The 24,033-nt window shown below is 48.8% G+C and overlaps 1 protein-coding gene across 6 annotated transcripts in view; it reads left to right on the top strand.

Annotated features, from left to right (window-relative positions):
* Nucleotides 1-24,033, top strand: part of MYRF (myelin regulatory factor) — a 191,831-nt gene that overhangs the window by 63,062 nt on the left and 104,736 nt on the right. For 4 of the 6 annotated variants that reach the window (XM_075566951.1, XM_075566952.1, XM_075566953.1 and 1 more), the window contains exons 2-3: nt 14,439-14,526; nt 20,660-20,977. In XM_075566951.1, coding sequence (XP_075423066.1) covers nt 14,439-14,526; nt 20,660-20,977 — 406 coding nt within the window. The remainder of the gene's footprint in view (nt 1-14,438; nt 14,527-20,659; nt 20,978-24,033) is intronic. The other 2 variants (XM_075566955.1, XM_075566956.1) reach the window with 1 other exon arrangement.

Raw genomic sequence — 24,033 nt, forward strand, 5'->3', positions numbered from 1 at the left:
ACCCAGCACCTTCCTCGCATCCTCACCCCCTTTCTAGATTGTAAGCTCCTTGGGACAGTGACCTCCTTCCTATTGTCTCTGTTTTCTCCTAACATATATGTACTCTTTTGTCACACAACGTCGTTGTACTGCGCTGTGGAATATGCCTGTGCCATACAAATACAAGATATTAGTATTATCACCACAACAGACTACCCCGCTTCCCATTCTCCTGAATAGGGGGGCGATAAGCCTGGCCCGAATTCCTCTAAGGTGGCTTAGCCAGGCACGTGACCTCATTCCTCCCATCAAACACATATCCCCATTAAAGTGCTTTCTTTCCAATTAAACCTCTCGGAATGGGGAGAGGTCCGGGGGGGGGGGGGGGGTTGCTCCGTCTGTCAGTGGGAGCGTCTGAATAAGGGCTTGTTTTTTTTGGTGTGAGAGTGACTGGATGGAGGCATGTTTCATGCAACTGGTCTTTGTTACAGGCAGATAATAAAGAGCCTAATTACCCAGGAATGCTAAGCTATATGTGAGCTGGGACGTATGTGCCCTTGGCTGCCAGAACATTCATATCTGTGGGTGGTGACTGTGCACCTCTGTTCAGTGTAATGGTTAAGGAGAAGGCAGCTATGTAACCATAGCCTCCAGGAGCGTATACATTTATTATATATATATATATATATATATATATATATATATATATATATATATATATTTATATATATATACACGACTTGCCAAATAATAGAGCGACTCGTGGCCAAATAACCCCGTCAGAGCTTTTATCTGCTATCCGGCTATTTTCTGGAAGGTCACAGCAGGACATGTTTATATGAGCTAGGAATGAACTGGAAGGTGCTCTAATAAAGTCGTGTTTTCCTGCTTTTAAAGACGCTTTTATGCTTGGTGTCTTTACTAGGTCAAAACAGCTGTGAAAGGGTGTACTGGCTCTACACTTTCTTTAATTAACCCAGGCTGTGCAGAAGTGCTGTGTAATGCGGCAGGTATAAGCTTGTAGGGGGTCCTTGTTAAAATGGATTTAAAGCAAAATGTGTGCACATTTGCATGTCATTACCCAAAGTCCCTAGCTGCAGTGGAAGCACTGTTGGCTAAGAGATAATGATGAAAAGCAAGGTTGCAGTGATATTTTTATTTGCTCATTTAGTTACTTATTTTAAGCCAAAAACAGTTCAGTGACTGCCTTGTTGATGATAGAATAAGTCCTTTAACGGGGCAATCCGTGCAATATCCTACGTGTGTTTTTAAAATAACTCAGTTCTGTAATTTTAGATAATACTTCTGCCATTTTTTTTAAAAATTCAACTCTCAATGCAATTTTTAATGTTTTAATATACTGAGCATCCTTTGATATCTATCGCAGGTTTTGTCCCACCTCCTCAGCAGTGCAAGATCTTTGTAACACTTTCCTGTTTGTGATAATTTGTTGTCAATATTCCCAGCGGTTTGAGCTGCAAACTGTAACAATAGATAATGTTAAGTTTGTAATATAAGGATACATTGTAGCTGCTGAGTTACACTGACTGAAGAACTATTGAAACTGAAAGGCAGCCATTTACGGAACCCTAGGAAGCAGGAATTTTGCTGATCGATCACCAGAGAACGAATCGATTTGGCAGCTTAGGTCATTAGTTTTTAATAAAGGTAATCAAAGGCTGCATGTGTGTTTAAACATTTTTTATAAACATTGTTTGGTTTGCCTCTTTACGATTGTAATACAGGGGCGCGCAAACTATTCATGCTGCGCCCCCCTGCCTACTCCCCCCGGTGCTCGCGCCCCCCCCCCTTCCTTTCCGGCGTGCGGGGGTCATGTGACGAACCGCCGTGTCTGCACGGTGTCATTTGACGCCGCGTTGCCATGGCGACGCGTCGCTAAAGACGACGGCTGGCAGCAGGTAAATAAGTTACAGAGGCCTCACGCCTGCCCCCGGCATTTCATTTTAAATACCTTGGGGAAGAGCGCGGGGCCTCTGCAACCGCCGCGCCCTTGGCACACGCCTGATCTATGTTATTATTTGTGTAAATAATATGTATTGCCTTCTAATTGCTTTATAAAACATATCAAGATTAGTTTTTCTGTTTTTCTTTTTAGATTATTACAATAAAGCTATAAAATGTATCACGTGGTCTATGAAAAAAAGCGTTCACCCGCGTTCCCCCTGAATAAAAGCGCTGGTTACACCGTAAATGAGGTTGAAAAAGACATACGTCCATCATGTTCTACCTGTGCTAAATTTAGATGATAGATACTTCTCCTATATTTGTACTTACAGTATATTACTTTAAGCGCAGGCGACGGCGGCAATGCATTTGTTTTGACGCGGCGTCGCTGTTGCCGGCACTATAAGCGCGGCCTTAAGAGGATCAGGACATTCATTATTATTAAAGGGATATTTGGCGGACGGGGAGTCACTATCCCTATATCCCTATTCCCTATATACCTTATGTCTTATGACTTATAGCAAGCGTTGCTATCATGGTCTAAATGACAAACTCAGCTTATACATACTCGCTCCATAGGAATCTCCCTCTAAACCACGGGCACCTGGATGTTTTATGTTTATATATCGACCAACACCGCCATTTATCAGACAGTTCTGATCACTGTCCTTTGCCTGTTTCAAATCTAGATGCACTGCTGTGGAGTATCTCCAATATGCTTGTGCTTTCTAAAAAGATGTCCAACCTTTTTTTGAACAAATCTATTGCATCTGCCATCACAGTCTCCATGGGTAATCAATTCCACATTGTAACTGCCCATTCTGTAAAGAACCCTTTCCTTTGTTGCTGGTGAAATCTCCTTTCCTCCAACCTTAAGGGATGACCCTGAGTCCTCTGTAATGCCCTTGGGATGAATAGTTCTTTTGAAAGCTCCTTGTACTGTCCCCGAATATATTTGTATACAGTTATCATATCCCCTCTTAGACACCTCTTTTCTAATGTAAATAAATTTAATTTAGCTAGCCTCTCCTCATAAATCAAATTGTCCATCCCCTTTATTAATTTGCTGGCTCTTCTCTGCACTCTCTCTAGTTCCAGAATGTCGTTTCTAAGGATTGGTGCCCAAAATTGTACTCCATTTTCAAGGTGTGGTCTTACTAATGCTTTGTAAAGGGGCATAATTATGTTTACTTCCCTTCCAGCCATTGCCCGTTTAATGCGAGATAAGATCTTGTTTGCCTTTGCAGCTACTTCCTATTGTCCCATGTAACACGGCAGCTTTAAACTTGAATTGGATACCGGCACTCTCCCTGGATGTCTGTATATCAGGAAGCATGGGGTCCCGGAGCTGAAATGAATGGGGTTTCAGCTCTGGAGACCTCCTTGCTTCAATCCTGTGTTAAGAATAAATAAAAAATATTCGCAAAAACAAAAAAATTTCCCCAAAATGTTGCGCCTGCAAATGGGAAACTTTTGGGAAACCACATTGGAGGAGTCGGGGAGCTCTTGCAATTTAGGAGAAGTTCTTTTGGGTGCTGGTCTAATGGACTTTTCCCAGATTCGTGTGTACCCTGCGGTGAGGGTACGGGACCGGGGACCTTATCGCCACAGGGGACAATGACCAGGAGATTGGCACGTGCAAGTTCTGATTATACGTGTTTATAACTGCTCGTGTTATACCTTCAAAGTATTGGATTTGGGAATTTCCAACATTTTCACCCCCGAAACCCCATTTAAGTACATTCTGTTTATTCCGTTTCCCCCTCCAAACGTCCTTTCATTACAAATCTTGCAGCTTTAAACCCAACAGTAAAACCATGTTAAAATTCGTCCGGGGCTCCTAACTCCTGCGGTTCTTTTGCGTCCCCATCCGGTGCGTGCGCAGTGAAAAACGACTATTAACCCAATTGCTGCCTGTGCGCTTTTACAGTCCCAGCCCGCCTGGAAGCGCAGACGTGAAGCTGATGGGCTCGTGGTAACGAGTGAGTTTATTGTAAGGGGTCTTTGCCCTCAGCAACCGCTGCAACCCCCACCACCGCCCCTCCCGACCAGGGGCTTACTAAGTGTTTGTATAGAAACCTCTCTGGCCTTTCTTAATACTGCTGGGCTAATGATTCTGAGCCAATGGCCACAGAGTGTAATATAAACACGTAAAGTGAAGAGGGAGTCGGGGCAGAGATTAGAGCTGGGGAGAGGGGAGGGTGGGGGAAGGTTTGGGGGACAGGGCGAGCGCTGGAATGTGCAGATGCAGCGATTTTTGGAGAACAATGTCATAATGCATTGAGCACATCCATGGGAACACGCTGCCAGCCAACCAATGTGCGGGCCGTGATCACAAGGTCCAAGGATCACAGGGACATGTCACTTGGTCAACTTCTGTAATGCCACCGGGGGGCATTTGGCACCGAGGCTGGCCATAAACGTTGTCAATATTATCATTTGTTAATCCGGTAGTAAAGCAAAGGCAGCACATTGACAACATTACAGCAGCAGTTTGGTCTTTTTACGGTAATAGATATTTTCTTGCCCTTTCCAACGCTGTTTTTATTTTTAAAATCTGACGCTCCGTTCGGGGGATGGGAGCGTTTCAAATGACAGAGCGTCCGGGGGGGGGGGGGTTTAAAAATGGAGCTCTCCCCGGGGCCCAGTGCAGTCTAAAGGTTACCATGGTAACCGCAGAAGCTTGAGATGAAGATCATGTTTTTAACACTAGAAAACCTTTTTTTTTTTTTTATGTGGGAGGGGAGAAGAGCAGGACGATCTCGGGGGGCAAGATAGTAACATTGTATGAGGGGTGGGGATCGCTGCTGCTGAAACGTACGCTCCCTCGGGCATTTGCCGGTGTCTGCCGGCCCTGCTTCTCCTTCAGGATTCAACGTCCAATGACGTCGCGCGGCGTCGCGTTACCACGATAACGCGACGTCACAGTTGCCATGGCAACGAGGCGCCGTTTGTGCCGTCCGCGGCGTCACTGGACGCTCGATTTGTGAAGGAGAAGCAGGGCGGCAGAACGGAGGAGGCCGGCACAGGTAAGCAAGTCCCTTGCCATTAGGCCTGAGAGCGCGGCAAATGCAAATGGGGGCGGACATTTTTTTGCCGCACCCAAAATGTTGCCGCCTTAGGCCCTGGTGGTAAATCTGACACTGCATACACTGGTACGGGAGAGGTAAGGAGGGTTACAATGGAAGGGGAGAGGAGGAGGGTTACAATGGAAGGGGAGAGGAGGAGGGTTACAATGGAAGGGGAGAGGAGGAGGGTTACAATGGAAGGGGAGAGGAGGAGGGTGGGGTGTTTGGAGAAGTTACTTGCTGTAAAGTTTCTGCACTTGGCCCGTTTCCCTTCTTCTATCAGGGGAGCCTGATATCACCTTAAGGGACTTATTCTATATCCACCACGGGGGCCTTTCCGCTCTGTATTCACCCGTAATTCCCCATTGATTTTAAATGGGGGATTTCGTCCGGAACCAACCTTCAATCGGCCGGTTCTGCAGAATAAGCCCCTAAAAGTCTCTAATAATAATAATAACAACTTTTATTTCATATAGCGCTTCATAAAGTGCTTCACATTTATAGTATCGTACGCAGCACATAGGATTGTTATAGACACAGTCCCCTGCCCCGTGGAGCTTACAATCTACGTTTTGGTGCCTGAGACACACTGACATAAAGGGACTTCCCCCAAGGTCACAAGGAGGACTAAAGGGACTTCCCCCAAGGTCACAAGGAGGACTAAAGGGATTTCCCCAAGGTCACAGGAATTAAACCAGGTACCACTGCTTCACACTCCGTGTCGTTGCTTTTAGAGTCCGTGTCTGTACTACACCTTTAGCCGTGTTTACAGATGCTTCGGCGGAGACCAGCAGTATTTTATTTTGTTACCTTCTGTGGCAGACACACCTGATGGTCACTAAACCCTTGCATTGTTTTTGGCGGCCACACCTGATCTTGGAGAACTGTGCAGCGTAGACCTGATGTCAAATCCTACAAATTGGGAGAAGGTCTTGAGAGATCATCTTATAATTTGGGGGAAGGAAAATCCTACGATTTGGGGGGGAAGATTTTACGATTTGGGGGGAAGATTTTGGGAGAAGATATTACGATTTGGGGGAAGATGTCTGGATTTGGGAAAACATCTTGCAATTTAGGGGAATACCTTATAATTTGGGAGAAGGAAGATCTTACGATTTGGGGGAAAATTTTACACTTTGGGTGAATACCTTACGATTTGGGAGAAGATTTTACACTTTGGGTGAATACCTTACGATTTGGGAGAAGATTTTACACTTTGGGTGAATACCTTACGATTTGGGAGAAGATTTTACACTTTGGGTGAATACCTTACGATTTGGGAGAAGATTTTACACTTTGGGTGAATACCTTACGATTTGGTTGGAAGATCTTCCATGGGCTGTGATGTATTCAGTGGCAGGTTTGTGCTGTCTCTTTCCCATGATGTTTGTGTAGCCCTCCCTTATGACTTGTACCATTAATCGCCTGATGGATGTCTCACTGCTGAAGGACTTTTGACTCCTGAAAGATGTCTCACTACTTGGAAACAAAAGAATCCTAAGAATCCGTGTCCGCAGCAGAGGCAGCACCTTCCTCTCTGTGACTCCTCAGCTCATTAAAATGCCTGACCCGGCTCCCCTCTCACATTCACACATCTGCTTCTTGTTAAGGGGTCCCAGGATGGGACGGGCTGCTCCCAGGGGGGTGACCCCAGGAGGATTACTGGTGATTAGGAGATAGGGGGCAGCCAGAATGGGGGGGAGATGTGGCAGCCTCGGAGGGGACAGGGTGACTATATCTCAAAATATGTCTATCTGTCCATCTATGTGCGTGTGTGCGTGCGCGCGTATGTATGTATGTATGTATGTATATATATATATATATATATATATATATATATATATATATATATATATGCAAATATAGCTGTATGCTCATCTGCATGTCTTAGGCAGGTCTGCAACCCCGCCTTTCCCCATTATCACCCAGCATACAGCACTTCCACTGCAGCAAGGGATTCTGGGAAATTACATGCACATCCTTCCTGTGGAGGGTTTTTTTCACTTTTTTTACTCACCATAACTTAACTCAGTATTATGGTTTATATATATATATATATATATATATATATATATATATATATATATATATATATATATATATGCAAATATAGCTGTATGCTCATCTGCATGTCTTAGGCAGGTCTGCAACCCCACCTTTCCCCATTATCACCCAGCATACAGCACTTCCACTGCAGCAAGGGATTCTGGGAAATGACATGCAAATGAGCACACATTTTTAACATGGTTCCCTATAGGCTTAAGCTTGCTGCATGGTCACAGCTTAGGCAGGCCCCCTTCTCGGTGCCGCCGTATCGGCGGATCGCCGAAAAGCGGAGCGCCGAGAAGCAGGGCCCTGCTGTACCTAATTTTTAGACCTGCTAAGGAACAGATGATTGTTATTATGTCCTGATATGTAAAACCATGGAATTCAAAGAGGGTGTACTTTCTTTTTCCCACGTGTGTGTGTGTGTGTGTGTGTGTGTGTGTGTGTGTGTGTGTGTGTGTGTGTGTGTGTGTGTGTGTGTGTGTGTGTGTGTGTGTGTGTGTGTGTGTGTGTGTGTGTGTGTGTGTGTGTATATGTGTATACACACACACACATCACATTTTGTAACCCATTATGTGGAAGGAGTTAATAAAATAGTTGTGTGTCACTGTTTCTGTTTTTATTAAGCCTGTAAATAGCTGGCAGTCCTTAATGAGCTCTGAAAGATGGTGTACAAGGTATGAGAGTCTGACAGTTAGGAGAAATAGATTGAAAACAGACTATTGGAGGCTGCCTGGCAGAGCGTCCTGAGATTTCACGCGCTCGCTGCTCTGTGGCTGGCAGGGCTGGCCCACAACCCAGTGAAAAATACTGTCCCAATATACCGGGTGCCTAGAACTGCCTCATGCCAGCTGGGTGTTTGCAATATTAAAGTGGAGAAGTCGCTCTGAGACGCACATCGTTTTCTGTGGGTCATTTCTAACATGGCTTCCGCCGTGATTCTCTTTTATTGTGATAAACACCAACGTTCTGACATCCCTGCTCTGTACAGATATATACTGCTCTGCATGTTATAGATATATACTGCTCTGCATGTTATAGATATATACTGCTCTGCATGTTATAGATATATACTGCTCTGCATGTTATAGATATATACTGCTCTGCATGTTATAGGGATATACTGCTCTGCATGTTATAGGGATATACTGCTCTGCATGTTATAGGGATATACTGCTCTGCATGTTATAGATATATACTGCTCTGCGTGTTATAGATATACACTGCTCTGCGTGTTATAGATATATACTGTTCTGCGTGTTATAGATATATACTGCTCTGCGTGTTACTGTATAAATATATATATATTGCTTTGTGTGTTCTAGATATACACTGCTCTGTGTGTTATAGACATATACTGCTCTGCGTGTTATAAATATATACTGCTCTGCGTGTTATAGATATATATCTCTCTACGTGTTACCGTATAGAGATATATTGCTTTGTGTGTTCTAGATATACACTGCTCTGTGTGTTATAGATATATACTGCTCTGCGCGTTATAAATATATACTGCTCTGCGTGTTATAGATATTCATTGCTCTGCATGTTATAGATATATACTGTTCTGCGTATTATAGATATACACTGCTCTGCGTATTATAGATATATACTGCTCTGCATGTTATAGATATACACGGCTCTGCATGTTATAGCTATATATTGCTCTGCATGTTATAGATTTGTACTGCTCTGCATGTTATAGGTATATACCGCTCTGCATGTTATAGATCTACACTGCTTTGTGTATTATAGCTATTCATTGCTCTGCGTGTTATGGATATATACTGCTCTGTGTGTTATCTATATATAGATTTTTGAAAATCTTGGATGTGAGTGTCTGGAGACCATTTGATTGGTCCGTCGGTCCGCCCTCCCTCCCACGGCTCTCATTGGCTGGTGTGTCTGCCCCCCTCCCCCTGTGTCCCGCCCCCCCTGTGTTCCGCCCCCCCCACTGCTCTCATTGGCCCCCCAGAGCACGCTCTCTCTTGCTCTCTCCTCCCACAGGCCGCTCCCTTCCCCGGCTCTCACCCTTCCGCAGCTCTCAACTTCCACAGTCCCACAGGCCGCTCCCTTCCCCCGGCTCTCACCCTTCCCCGGCGCTCTCCCTCACACACACCTCCCTGCCCTTTGCCCCCCCTTCCTGCCCCCCCTCCCTGCCCTTTGCCCCCCCTCCCTGCCCTTTGCCCCCCCCTCCCTGCCCTTTGCCCCCCCTCCCTGCCCTGCCCTTCGCCCCCCCTGCCCTTCGCCCCCCCCGCCCTGCCCTTCGCCCCCCCCTGCCCTGCCCTTCGCCCCTGCCCTTCGCCCCCCCCCGCCCTGCCCTTCGCCCCCCCCGCCCTGCCCTTCGCCCCCCCCCGCCCTGCCCTTCGCCCCCCCCTGCCCTGCCCTTCGCCCCTGCCCTTCGCCCCCCCTGCTCTGCCTTCGCCCCCGTGCCCTTCGCCCCCCCCTGCCCTGCCCTTCGCCCCTGCCCTGCCCTTCGCCCCCCCTGCCCTGCCCTTCGCCCCCCCCTGCCCAGCCCTTCGCCCCCCCTGCCCTTCGCCCTGCCCTTCACCCCCCCTTGCCCTGCCCTTCGCCCCCCCTGCCCTGCCCTTCGCCCCCCCTGCCCTGCCCTTCGCCCCCCCTGCCCTGCCCTTCGCCCCCCTGCTTTGCGCCCCCCCTGCCCTGCCCTACGCTATTAGAGAAGGTTGGGGTTCCTTACAATGCATCTGATCTGAGACGCGCTATTAGAGAGTGTTGGGGTTCCTTACAATGCATCTGATCTGAGACGCACTATTAGAGAGGGTTGGGGTTCCTTACAATGCATCTGATCTGAAACGTGCTATTAGAGAGGGTTGGGGTTCCTTACAATGCATCTGATCTCAGACACGTTATTAGAGAGGGTTGGGGTTCCTTACAATGCATCTGATCTCAGACGTGCTATTAGAGAGGGTTGGGGATTCCTTACAATGCATCAGATCTCAGACGCGCTATTAGAGAGGGTTGGGGTTCCTTACAATGCATCTGATCTCAGATGCGCTATTAGAGAGGGTTGGGGTTCCTTACAATGTATCTGATCTTAGACGCCCTATTAAAAAGGGTTGGGGTTCCTTACAATGCATCTGATCTCAAACATGCTATTAGGGAGGGTTGGGGTTCCTTACAATGCATCTGATCTCAGACGTGCTATTAGAGAGGGTTGGGGTTCCTTACAATGCATCTGATCTCAGACGCCCTATTAAAAGGGGTTGGGGTTCCTTACAATGTATCTAATCTCAGACATGCTATTAGAGAGGGTTGGGGTTCCTTACAATGCATCTGATCTCAGACATGCTATTAGAGAGGGTTGGGGTTCCTTACAATGCATCTGATCTCAGACGCGCTATTAGAGAGGGTTGGGGATTCCTTACAATGCATCTGATCTCAGAAGCGCTATTAGAGAGGGTTGGGGTTCCTTACAATGTATCTGATCTCAGACGCGCTATTAGAGGGTTGGGGTTCCTCAGAATTTACCAATATAATTATATGGTTCCTTAATCAAAAAAAGGTTAACGAACAATGATCTACATCCCTTGATGGCCCTGGTGGTTCTGCTGTGTGACTTTATCCTGGTGGTCTCACAGTATGACCTGATCCTGGTGGTCCCGCAGAGTGACCTGATCCTGGTGGTCCCGCAGAGTGACCTAATCTTGGTGGTCCCGCAGAGTGACCTGATCTTGGTGGTCTCACAGTATGACCTGATTTTGGTGGTCTCACAGTATGATCCGATGTTGGTGGCCTCACATAGTAATCCTGGCTCCGTGGCTTCTCTTCTTTGAGGAGGGGGTGGGCTTGTATGTTTCAGTTTTCCCTTCTAATCCCCTAGCTGCGTGAGCTTGCAGGGTCCCGTGACCAAGCAATGTAATTAGTTTGTAATCAGGTTGTAGGTGACCGCTGACCAGCAGTGAGCAGGCTGGGTCTGGCGATGGTCTATGTCTTGATGAGCCTGGAGAACAAGGACACCCTCAGACTGTCTCCCCCACACCTGGAGAACAAGGACACCCTCAGACTGTCTCCCCCACACCTGGAGGGAATACAGAGATTCGCTTTAAATTCTGTTTCGTTCGAACTTTCGAAAAGTTTGAAAATTCTGCCGCAAAGTTTGGTTGAAATGAACCAAAGTCAGAGCACAATATGGAATCGCAAACAAAATGTAGAATTTACCAGAGAAGAATATACCCTAAAAAATATGTTTTTTTGGAGGGGGATAATTGGCTCATTTGCATATTTAAATTCGTTTATTTCCCAGATATTGACGGTATCTCCCCATGTGTATATATAGATGAGATGTTTTGGGAGGAATACTGTATAATTCAATGGGTACTAAATAAGACTTTCCCTCTCTCCCCCCTCTCCTCTCTCCTCCTTCTCGTTCTCTCTCGCCCCATCTCCTTTTCTCACTCCCCCACTCCTTTTTTTTCCCTCTCAACCCCACTCCTTTTTTTCTCTCTCCCACACTTCTTTTCTCTCTCCCCCTCTCTCTTTCTCTCCCCTTCTCCTTATCTCCTCGCCCTCTCTCTTTCTTTCCCACTATCCCCCCCCTATTTTCACCCCCCCCCCTATTTTTGTCGTCCCCCCCTCTATTTTGTCCCCCCCCCCCCCTCTCTCTTTCTCCCCCCCCCTTCACATTTCAGGCTGTGAAGATTATCTGCTTGTTAAATGACCATCAGCACCATTCAGCACTGGTATCCTAACCCCTTTGGTGCCAGCGATGCCTGTAACCCATTGCCACTGCATGTTACAGAGACATTGCGCAGGGTCCTCGCTGGGGGTCTCATGATTTGCGCAGGCGCTACGGCCTAGACATTTGCCCCCGAGTGTACCAAATAGTTACTCGCAATGTCACAGCTCAGGTTTTCAGGATATCCCTGCTTCAGCACAGGTGGCTCAATCTGAGAACTGAGACACTGATTGAGCCACCTGTGCTGAAGCAGAGAGACCTTGAAAACCTCGCCTACTGGGGGGGTCTTGAGGCCAAGCGCTCACGCGGTCGAGTGCCGCCAGTATTTCGGCACTCAAAGGGTTAAAGCAGATGCATGAAATCTCCCGATTTTCTGTTGAGGAGGTTCTCCTTTCCAATAACCAGCACCCCCTCCCCCCCCCACCCCCCCCCCCCAAATACCCATATGTGTCTGCTGCACAAGCACGTCAGATCTCTGATTGGGGGAAGGTGACCTTCACCGCTGGTGGTGCTTGAGAAAGGTCCCACTGGGGGACCGAAACGTCAGTTTTTGTGTCTTCTATCAAATATAGAACATTTTTGATTTACTTACCTGCGTGCTGTCCCTTGATGAGTTACTTACCTGTGTGCTGTCCCTTGATGAGTTACTTACCTGCGTGCTGTCCCTTGATGAGTTACTTACCTGCGTGCTGTCCCTTGATGAGTTACTTACCTGCGTGCTGTCCCTTGATGTTGTGTTGCAACCGGTATCGTATGGTCTGTTATTGCTTTATGGGATAAGCACCAAAACGTATTTACTTGCATATGGTGTGCCGGCTGTGCATTGGATTATATATATATATATATATATATATATATATATATAGTGTGTGTGTGTGTATATATATATTTATTTTTTAAAACACAGTTTTTTCCTATATAGCATTAATCGTCTCGATTTAACCCATTAAACATGCATTACTATAGGAGCAGTTTTGGATCTAATTTTGAGGTGGGAAATTATATAGAGCTTGCTTATACCACAGTTATAGTGGTTCTTTAGATGGTACGTTCACAGAGCTGAGGATAGGATAGTATTTAAGACCATATACTTACTGCCTTGGTGGTACATTTTTGTAGGTTCTCTCAGTGGTCTGTTTTTCTATATGTTTTTTACATTGTCAGTGTTGTCTATTTTTGTGATCCAATAATATCTATTTGTTCTACTTATCTTGAGTTTCCACATTATCTTACTGTAGTGGTTATTAACGGTCATTATTTGAGTGCTACGAGAGGGTTCTGTTTGTCTTTTGTGTGTTTATATATTCATTTATTCCCTAGCACCACCAGTTGGCAGATTATCTGTTATATTGTACTGTTTTGTGACTGGTTTTTGTTGCGTTTATTTTTTGTAGGGTTGGCGACACTGCTCGGTGTGATATATATATATATTTTTTTTTTTAAACAGTTTTTTCCTATATAACGTTAATCGCCTCGATTTAACCCAATAAACATGCCACTGTCATCAACTCATCAGTGAGATCTGCCCCGCCCCCTTTAACCCTCGGGTCGCCAGTGGGGCCTGCATCTCCGGCAGTGAAGGGGTTACGTTTTGGCGTTTATTTAAGTTTCGGGTACGATCGCAAGCCTGGTTTGCCTGACGTGTGTGCAGCCACCCTAGGGGTGGAATTGGACTGTGGAGTCAGATTACCAAATCACGATGATGAGGCACAGGATAGCAGTGCATTGCTGAGGAGTCGGCGTGTGTGCCCATGTGGGACATCCTGGTTGCGGGCACTGTGGTTGTGTGGTACAACCAGAAAACTCACATGCCCCTCTCTCACCCCCCCCCCCCGTTTCCCACCCTGTATGGGGGGCAGGCTGGACGGACCCCCTTTCTCTGCCCGTGTGGGGGAGACCCTGCCAGTTCTTTGGCAACCGACTGGCATCCAGTGCTGGCACACGCCCTGCAGGGCAGTGAGCAGCCCACGCATGGGAGTCAGATAAAGCAGAGCACGTTATATCAACAACAGGGAGAGAGAGAAAACACTCTATGGGAGGGAGACGGAGGAGCCAAATGGGTTTAACCTATGCCCGCCTGGCCTGCGGAGTATACAGGGCTCTGTGTATTAGCAGAGGGAAACGGGTGCTGCCTTGCACAATTAAGAACCGTTGCTTGCATAGGATGCAGAGTTTGGGACCCGCGCCCCTTCACATATGCAGGATTTTGTGGGGCAAATAAAAGGGGAAAAAGAATGATGAAGGATGTGATACCTCTTATTATGTAAAGTGTGCACCCCCCTCCCCAACTCCTCCTACTGACTCCCCCCAAGGTGCTAGCTGGGGCAGATGCCGCAAAATCGGAGCATGATGCTTTGATACATAGGTGCAAGATGAAAATGCCCCAGTTTTGCTCCAAAATTGCCCCGATACATAAACCCCACATTGCTTAATCCACCCGTCGCAGGCCGCCCTGCTAAATATACCATCCTAAAGCAGTAGAAACTGTGCCCTGATTTTTGTCAATCCTGGTGATGAGGTCATTGGTGATGTCATAACACAGAAGAGGAGCGCAGAGTTCTGACAGGGAGCTGCCCCCTTCTGTCCATTCCCGGGTGTTTGCTCGGGTGACTGTGACCCTGTGATGTTCCTCTTGCGCTGATTGCTCTGCCCGTGGAACTCTTATCTCTCTCTTGCCGTTTCAGGACACGATATCAACGGAGCTCTGGAACCCTCAAACATTGACACGAGTATCCTAGAGGATTACATCAGCAAAGAGGACTCCTCCGAAATGTAAGTGACAGGGACAGTAGTGTGGCTTTCTGCGGGGCACGTGCTGGCAGGGCTGTGTGACAGCTCTCTACACATCGGTCCCATTTTATATATCACTTTATAATATACACACCACTTACTGTAACTGATCCAGGTCCATATAACGTCTCATAGGAAGTTTTTCCCTATAACTCCATGTATCCGCTCCCTATAACTCCTCCTATTGCTCCATATAACCGCTCCCTATAACTCCTCCTATTGCTCCATATAACCGCTCCCTATAACTCCTCCTATTGCTCCATATAACTGCTCCCTATAACTCCTCCTATTGCTCCATATAACCGTTCCCTATAACTCCTCCTATTGCTCCATATAACCGCTCCCTTTAACTCCTCCTATTGCTCCATATAACCTCTCCCTATAACTCCTCCTATTTGTTCCATATATCCACTCCCTATATCTGCTCCTATTGCCCCATATAACCCCTCCCTATAACTCCTCCTTTTGCTCCATATAACCTCTCCCTATATCTGCTCCTATTGCCCCATATAACCACTCCCTTTATCTCCTCCTATTGCCCCATATAACCCTTCCCCATATCTCCTCCTATTGCCCCATATAACCCCTCCCTATAACTCCTCCTATTGCTCCATATAACCCCTCCCTATAACTCCTCCTATTACTCAATATAACTCCTCCTATTGCCCCATATAACGCTCCATATAACTCCTCCTATTGCCCCATATAACCGCTCCCTATAGCTCCTCCTATTGCCCCATATAACCACTCCCTATAACTCCTCCTATTGCCCCATATAACCCCGCCCTATAACTCCTCCTTTTGCCCCATATAACCCCTCCCTATAAATCACTTTATCTCCCTGTGCCTCAGGCACCAAAAACATAGATTGTAAGCTCCACGGGGCAGGGACCTGTGCCTGCAAAATGTCTCTGTAAAGCGCTACGTACAACTAGCAGCACTATACAAGAACAAACAATTATTATAATTGGCAGCTAAACCACCCACGCTAAGGTGCAGTTTGGGGCCTTACTAAGTGCGCAGTCCCCACGCGGGCTCAGGAACCCGCTATCCTGCCTGGGAACCGCTATTACAAATGATTGTTTTTGGAAACACCTCCCGAACCCTCTTTCCCTGTTGGGAATCACTGATCTGACTTGATGCATAGACTCTATTCCTTCTATTTAAGGCTCTCGGCTGCGCTTATAGTGCTGGCGACAGCGACCCGACGTCGCCTCAAAACGAAAGCACTGCCGCCGTCGCGTGCGCTTATAGTAAGCGAGTAGAGACGGCTTGGTCGCGATCGCTGGAATTCATCTCAATTTCATTTTACCGGCGACGGCGACGTCACGCTGCCGTCGCCGGCACTATAAGCGCGGCCTAAGAAAGGCCTTTTCTGGAACTCCACATTGTAAGTGTTACATTTGCACGAAGTTACATGAAGTAGTTCCCAGCAGAATCTATAAACTCAAACCAGGGGTACTGTTTAATAAACCAGGGGTACTGTTTAATAAACCAGGGGTACTATTTAATAAACCAGGGGTACTATTTAATAAACCAGGGGTACTGTTTACTAAACCAGGGGTACTGTTTAATAAACCAGGGGTACTATTTAATAAACCAGGGGTACTATTTAATAAACCAGGGGTACTGTTTAATAAACCAGGGGTACTATTTACTAAACCAGAGGTACTGTTTAATAAACCAGGGGTACTATTTAATAAACCAGGGGTACTGTTTAATAAACCAGGGGTACTGTTTAATAAACCAGGGGTACTGTTTAATAAACCAGGGGTACTATTTAATAAACCAGGGGTACTATTTAATAAACCAGGGGTACTATTTACTAAACCAGGGGTACTATTTAATAAACCAGGGGTACTATTTAATAAACCAGGGGTACTATTTAATAAACCAGGGGTACTATTTAATAAACCAGGGGTACTATTTAATAAACCAGGGGTACTATTTAATAAACCAGGGGTACTATTTACTAAACCAGGGGTACTATTTAATAAACCAGGGATACTATTTAATAAACCAGGGGTACTATTTAATAAACCAGGGGTACTATTTAATAAACCAGGGGTACTATTTAATAAACCAGGGTACTATTTAATAAACCAGGGGTACTATTTAAATGATTGTGTTCATAACTATGTACCAAAGACACCTGTGGTTCATAGGCATTTTGTACATAAGAAGCGCCCCCTTGTGGCCTTACACCCTTTTTGCTTTCTCAGTGCCTGCCAATCTATATCAGGGGGACGGAGAATTTCCAGGGGGGCCGTGCTCTCCTCTAAGGCATTTAAATTAAAAGGCGCGGGGACCGCGCGAGGCCTCTGCAGCTTCACCTACCTGATCTTCTGCGACGCGTCGCTATGGTAACCAGCATCAAATGATGCTGCTCAGTCACGTGACATTATTTGACGCTGGAGCCGAGGAGGAGGATGGGGGGGTGGGGGAGGGGGTGGCACGAGCCGGGAGGTAAGCAGACGGGGGGAGGAGCGCAGGTTAAAAACTTTACGCACCCCTGATCTATATAATACCGTATATATGATAAAAGTCCTTATTTCTCCGCACATTGCACTGATACTGTGCTGTGTGTGCATAGGATTTGGCCAGTGTGCTTTCCTGGGGCAACTCCAGTCCTCAAGAGCTACCAACAGGGCAGGGTTTAAGAATATCCCTGCTTCAGCATAGGTGGCGCAATCAGTGGCTCGGTCATTTTGATTGAGCCCGCTGTTCTGAAGCATTGGGGGACAGGAGCTGCCTAACCCAGCTCCCACCTCTGTAACATCCGGCCTGTTTCTGTGCGTGTCAGTCTCAGTGGACAGAGAGAGAGAGGCTCTAGTGCAGGGGTGACCATCTACAGTCCTCAAGGGCCACCAAGAGGTCAGGTTTTAAGGATATCCCTGCTTCAGCACAGGTGGTTCCGTCAGATTGACTGAGCCACTGATTGAGCCACCTTTGCTCTGAAGCAGGGATATCCCTAATGCCTGGCCTGTTGGTGTCCCTTGAGGACTGGGGTTGGCCGCCCCCTGCTCTAGTGTGTGTGTGTGTGTGTGTGTGTGTGTGTGTGTTACCTATTAAACAGAAAGAGAGCGAGAGCATCCTATTGGCCAAGCAACGTAAGAGATTTAAACACTATATTTTATTCCTCTGGAGGAGATACAACTGGTGGCACCTTCTCCAGTGAGTATTGTGAGTGTGTTATAGAGCATATATAGGTAACCCTCCCATCCCAGCTTCCGGGGAGATTACATTGGGGTGGCTACTCCGGATGGGTTACCGTGAGTCAGGGCTGGATTCAGCGGCTGGGCGATGAGGTAGCAAGGTTGTACAATAATGTGGGCCAGGAACTTTTGTAGTACAGTAGGGCCCCGCTCATACGGCAGGTTCCGTTCCACGGCGCCGACGCAGAGCAAAAAGTGTAACCGGCGAATTTCGGCGTCTCCTACCCTTCTGCGCATACGCAGGCTTGCAGTCCCCCGTTCTGCGCATGCGCGAACTCTGCCATCCCCCTTCTGCGCATGCGCGAACTCTGCCATCCCCCTTCTGCGCATGCGTGAACTCGGCCATCTCTCTTCTGCGCATGCGCGAACTCTGCCATCCCCCTTCTGCGCATGCGTGAACTCGGCCATCTCTCTTCTGCGCATGCGCAGACATGTCGGCCCCCTTCTCGGTACCGCCGTATTGGCGGATCGCCGCAAAGCGCCAAGAAGCGGGGCCTTATTGTACAAGTCATTTATTCGTGTCCCCGTGGACAGGGAGCGCTCATGCAGATGTTAACAACGTTGTACTGGATTTTATAATAGACATACATGAATACAGCGCTTCCATCAGTGCCCACTCATAGCACTCACATGAAGGTACTTTCACTTAGTTGCCCTGAGTAAGGGTGGGACCCGGCCCCCCCTTGTTGCTTCAACACCATCATCGGTATTAATCCCTGGCGGGTCTTTCTGACTTGATCCGCGGTTAGAGCTGGTCCGCCGGCACCCGGGAGCCCTCTTTCCTGAGGCCTTCCTTGACGTGCCATATTCCTTTTCATTACTTATTCAGGACCCCCTTCCTTCTTTTGGGGATCCTAACTTAACGGTGACTGTCCCTACCCAGGGCCGTCTTAACGCATGGGCACGCTGGGCAGTTGCCCGGGGGCCACACGAGCATAGGGGCCCCATGCTAATCTATGCACAGACCAGAATTTAACACTAATTTTCCGATCACCCGCCTCAACATTCAAATCTCCCGCTAACTCGGTAGAAGAAGACAAATGACGACTTGTAGCGGAGAGTTGGCGGGGCCCAGTGCACTGCTTTGCCCGGGGGCCTATAATGCTGTTAAGACGGCCCTGTCCCTATTTACAATGTAATAAACAGGGGGGCCTGGTCTGTACTATTACTTTATAAACATTGCTTATCTAGTCTCCCTGAGGCTGCGTCCATAGGTGGGCAGACCGCGCCGATGTGTCCGCACGCTGAGCGATCAGACTGCCTAAAGGCAGTGATCGTGTCTATACGGGGTGCGGGCGGAAGCGGGCGCGCAATGCCCGTGAAATCAGTCAAAAGTGATTTCTTGCGCGATAGGCCGGTCACGTGAGCGGTTTGCCCAATGAGGGCGAACCAGCTCCGTGACGTCACTGGCCCGCCCATAGACACCCCCCCGGACGGCGCGCGAACGAAGGCCACGGAAAGCACCCGCTTTTCCCCAGCCTCCGCGAGCCTCTGCACTCCTCCTTACGGCTGCTGTGTCTATGGACGCAGCCTGAGGCTCCTCTCCTTGTATCCTCCTGGAACCTAACCTTCCAGAATAGTCCCTCCTCCTTATATACCCCTGCGTGACATCTGGATCCCCATAGCAAACCACCATAAAATAGTCGTTTTAGTAACCCTTTAGGAGTGGGGTTACACACACATACAGTGTGTGTGTGTGTGTGTGTGTGTGTGTGTGTGTGTGTGTGTGTGTGTGTGTTTGTGTGTGTGTGTGTGTGTGTGTGTATATATATATATATATATATATATATATATATAACTCTGCTCACTGTGGTGTGTGTGTGTGTCTCTATATATTCTAGACTTTCTGCCAATTTTGTATAGCAGCACCCTTGCTAAGTTTAGAAAATCCCTGCATGTCGGCCCTGGTAGCTGCAGGCAGTGTAGGGGTTAAATCCCCACCAGGCCTGGTGCATGTGAGTTAGTCACACTGTTGTGTCTCATACGTTGCTCTTTCTAAAGGTTAGTGTTAGTCACGTTTAGTTCTGGAGTTTGCTAGATGGTCACATGGTAATGGGGTGACCACCTTGCAACATGTATTCTGCCCAGATACTGGGGCAGACCGCCGCCCCATAGTGTAAAAGGTGGGGATCCTCCCATTTTGTGGCCAGACCCCAATTAACATCAGGAGGATTCCCCTTACCATCCAGGAGGTCTCCAGGTTGGCCTGTAAAGGACATCTTTATGTTTGTTTTTAGCACAGGGACAGTATCCCAGTATTAGGGCCTCCCAAGAAGGAAAGCCGACAGTGATTCTACTACAGGAGGGAGTAGTGTCCGCCTGCAGGACTAGGAAGGGGCCTGGTCGGGCTGCTGACAATTCCCAGACTAGGATTTGGGTCTGGGCCTGGCCGGGCATAAGGCTCGGAATCGGGATGAGCCGTGACCCGTAGTGTGAGGGGCTGGGGGGAAGACGTTCTGATCATGCCACATTCACACCAGTTGTGTTCTTCATGTACGTCTACGAAGAGGGTGTCTTAAGTTCAATAAATTCATGTTAAAAGCTCCCGGCGCGGATCCAAGTGCCCTGAGCGGATCCTAAAGCCTGTCCTGTTGACACAATCAGGTGAGCCGCTGAGCACCGACATCACTTTAAGCAGGTCACAAAAGTGTTTCAAGCTACAGAGACTGTTAATATCCATCTCCTTCCCCCTGTACCCCCTGTCCCTCTGGCCGGGGGGGGGGGGGGGGGGACAGGGGTGTTGCATGTGTATGCCTCCATATAAATATATATATACACACCTTGTTGTGCTTTGTATGTATGTGTGTCCCTCACTATTATATATCCTGCTCTGCTGACTTTGTATACACACACACCTCTGACCTCTGACCTCTGCCCGTATGGTCTCTACACAAAAACAGCTGCTTCCCGGATATCTCCGCCTCTGCCAGCTATGCCAACCCTCAGCCCTGCGTCTCTGCCGGCCTACACCTGCCCGGTGTCATCACCAACGCGGGCCACCCGGGCGGCGCCAGCTCCGGGGGGATGCTGCACCTGGGGCAGCAGATGGGCGCGCGACCTGGCCTGGGGAGCGCCTGCGGGGGGCCTGCCTACCCATCCCACCTAAACTGCAACAACAACAACGGCCTGCTCACCCCCAAAGGATACCCGGGACCCGCCTGCCTGGGCAGCGCAGGCCTTCCCATTAAGGCGGAGCCCAATGCCAGCTACGCAGCCAGGTGAGGGGCACACAGGGTGTGGGCAGCGGGGAGCATGGGGCGGAAAGTTTAACCCCGGGGTCGGCCAACTCATGCCCTCAAGGGGCCACCCAAGCGGTCAGGTTTTGAGGATACCCCTGCTTCAGCGCAGGTGGCTCGATCAGTGGCTCATGCTTTGATTGCGCCACCTGTGCTGAAGCAGGGATATCCTGCAAACCTGACCTGTTGGTGGCCCCTTGAGGATTGGCGTTGGCCACCCCCAGGTTCGCTGAATCAGGGCGCGCGTCGCACGGTTTACGCAAACAGGAACAGATGTGATTTTCCTGGCGTTGACGTCCGTCTCCACTCCGCGAATTGCACGCAGAAATAACGGCCGTACCGCAGTGTGTGAGCGGAGCCTTACCGGCGGGTTACTTTAGGTGACTGCCATGTTCTCTTCCAATAACGTACAGGACATTATTTAACTCTCGGTGTGGCTCCCGTCCACACGCTGGGGAAGGGCTTTTAGAGGAGAGATGGGGAACCAGAGCCGGGGAATACAGTAGCACTGCGTATTAGCTATATCCCGGCCCTCCGACCGCATTACGGGGGCCCAGAACGGAACGCTTACCCTGGGCCCCGGGGGTGAGGGCGGGTCTTTCCGGGAGTACGCCAGGGTTACCCTGCAGAGGAAGGGACCTGGCCAGCCGACCTACACCTTCCGGCTCTGGACAGTTGTCTGCGCTAATTAGGAGGCCGTGTAAGAGCGCTGCGCTAGTTAGGAGCCGTGTAAGAGTGCTGCGCTAGTTAGGAGACTGTGTAAGAGCGCTGCGCTAGTTAGGAGCCCGTGTAAGAGCGCTGCACTAGTTAGAAGCCCGTGTAAGAGCGCTGCACTAGTTAGAAGCCCGTGTAAGAGCTGCACTAGTTAGGAGCCGTGTAAGAGCGCTGCACTAGTTAGGAGGCCGTGTAAGAGCGCTGCACTAGTTAGGAGGCCGTGTAAGAGCGCTGCGCTAGTTAGGAGCCGTGTAAGAGCGCTGCACTAGTTAGGAGCCGTGTAAGAGCGCTGTACTAGTTAGGAGGCCGTGTAAGAGCGCTGCACTAGTTAGGAGGCTGTGTAAGAGTGCTGCACTAGTTAGGAGGCTGTGTAAGAGCGCTGTACTAGTTAGGAGGCTGTGTAAGAGCGCTGCACTAGTTAGGAGGCCGTGTAAGAGAGCTGCACTAGATAGGAGCCCGTGTAAGAGGGCTGCACTAGTTAGTAGGCTGTGTAAGAGAGCTGCACTAGTTAGTTGGCTGTGTAAGAGCGCTGCACTAGTTAGTTGGCTGTATAAGAGCGCTGCACTAGTTAGGAGACCGTGTAAGAGCGCTGCACTAGTTAGAAGCCCGTGTAATAGCGCTGCACTAGTTAGGAGGCTGTGTAAGAGCGCTGCACTAGTTAGTTGGCTGTGTAAGAGCGCTGCACTAGTTAGAAGCCATGTAAGAGCGCTGCACTAGTTAGGAGGCCGTGTAAGAGCGCTGCACTAGTTAGAAGCCCGTGTAAGAGCTGCACTAGTTAGCAGCCGTGTAAGAGCGCTGCACTAGTTAGGAGGCCGTGTAAGAGCGCTGCACTAGTTAGGAGGCCGTGTAAGAGAGCTGCACTAGTTAGGAGGCTGTGTAAGAGCTCTGCACTAGTTAGGAGCCCGTGTAAGAGAGCTGCACTAGTTAGAAGCCCGTGTAAGAGCGCTGCACTAGTTAGAAGCCCGTGTAAGAGCGCTGCACTAGTTAGGAGGCCGTGTAAGAGCGCTTCACTAGTTAGAAGGCCGTGTAAGAGCGCTGCACTAGTTAGGAGGCCGTGTAAGAGAGATGCACTAATTAGTAGCCCGTGTAAGAGCGCTGCACTAGTTAGAAGCCCGTGTAAGAGCGCTGTACTAGTTAGAAGCCCGTGTAAGAGCGCTGCACTAGTTAGAAGCCCGTGTAAGAGCTGCACTAGTTAGGAGCCGTGTAAGAGCGCTGCACTAGTTAAAAGGCTGTGTAAGAGTGCTACACTAGTTAAAAGGCTGTGTAAGAGCGCTGCACTAGTTAGGAGGCCATGTAAGAGCGCTGCACTAGTTAGGAGGCCGTGTAAGAGCGCTGCACTAGTTAGGAGGCCATGTAAGAGCGCTGCACTAGTTAGGAGGCCGTGTAAGAGCGCTGCACTAGTTAGGAGCCCGTGTAAGAGAGCTGCACTAATTAGAAGCCCGTGTAAGAGCGCTGCACTAGTTAGAAGCCCGTGTAAGAGCGCTGCACTAGTTAGAAGCCCGTGTAAGAGCGCTGCACTAGTTAGAAGCCCGTGTAAGAGCTGCACTAGTTAGGAGCCGTGTAAGAGCGCTGCACTAGTTAGGAGGCCGTGTAAGAGCGCTGCACTAGTTAGGAGGCCGTGTAAGAGCTCTGCACTAGTTAGGAGGCCGTGTAAGAGCGCTGCACTAGTTAGGAGCCGTGTAAGAGCGCTGTACTAGTTAGGAGGCCGTGTAAGAGCGCTGCACTAGTTAGGAGGCTGTGTAAGAGTGCTGCACTAGTTAGGAGGCTGTGTAAGAGCGCTGTACTAGTTAGGAGGCTGTGTAAGAGCGCTGCACTAGTTAGGAGGCCGTGTAAGAGAGCTGCACTAGATAGGAGCCCGTGTAAGAGGGCTGCACTAGTTAGTAGGCTGTGTAAGAGAGCTGCACTAGTTAGTTGGCTGTGTAAGAGCGCTGCACTAGTTAGTTGGCTGTATAAGAGCGCTGCACTAGTTAGGAGACCGTGTAAGAGCGCTGCACTAGTTAGAAGCCCGTGTAATAGCGCTGCACTAGTTAGGAGGCTGTGTAAGAGCGCTGCACTAGTTAGTTGGCTGTGTAAGAGCGCTGCACTAGTTAGAAGCCATGTAAGAGCGCTGCACTAGTTAGGAGGCCGTGTAAGAGCGCTGCACTAGTTAGAAGCCCGTGTAAGAGCTGCACTAGTTAGCAGCCGTGTAAGAGCGCTGCACTAGTTAGGAGGCCGTGTAAGAGCGCTGCACTAGTTAGGAGGCCGTGTAAGAGAGCTGCACTAGTTAGGAGGCTGTGTAAGAGCTCTGCACTAGTTAGGAGCCCGTGTAAGAGAGCTGCACTAGT

The sequence above is a fragment of the Ascaphus truei genome, chromosome 12, assembly GCF_040206685.1.
Source record: "Ascaphus truei isolate aAscTru1 chromosome 12, aAscTru1.hap1, whole genome shotgun sequence".
Lineage (NCBI taxonomy): Eukaryota > Metazoa > Chordata > Amphibia > Anura > Ascaphidae > Ascaphus > Ascaphus truei.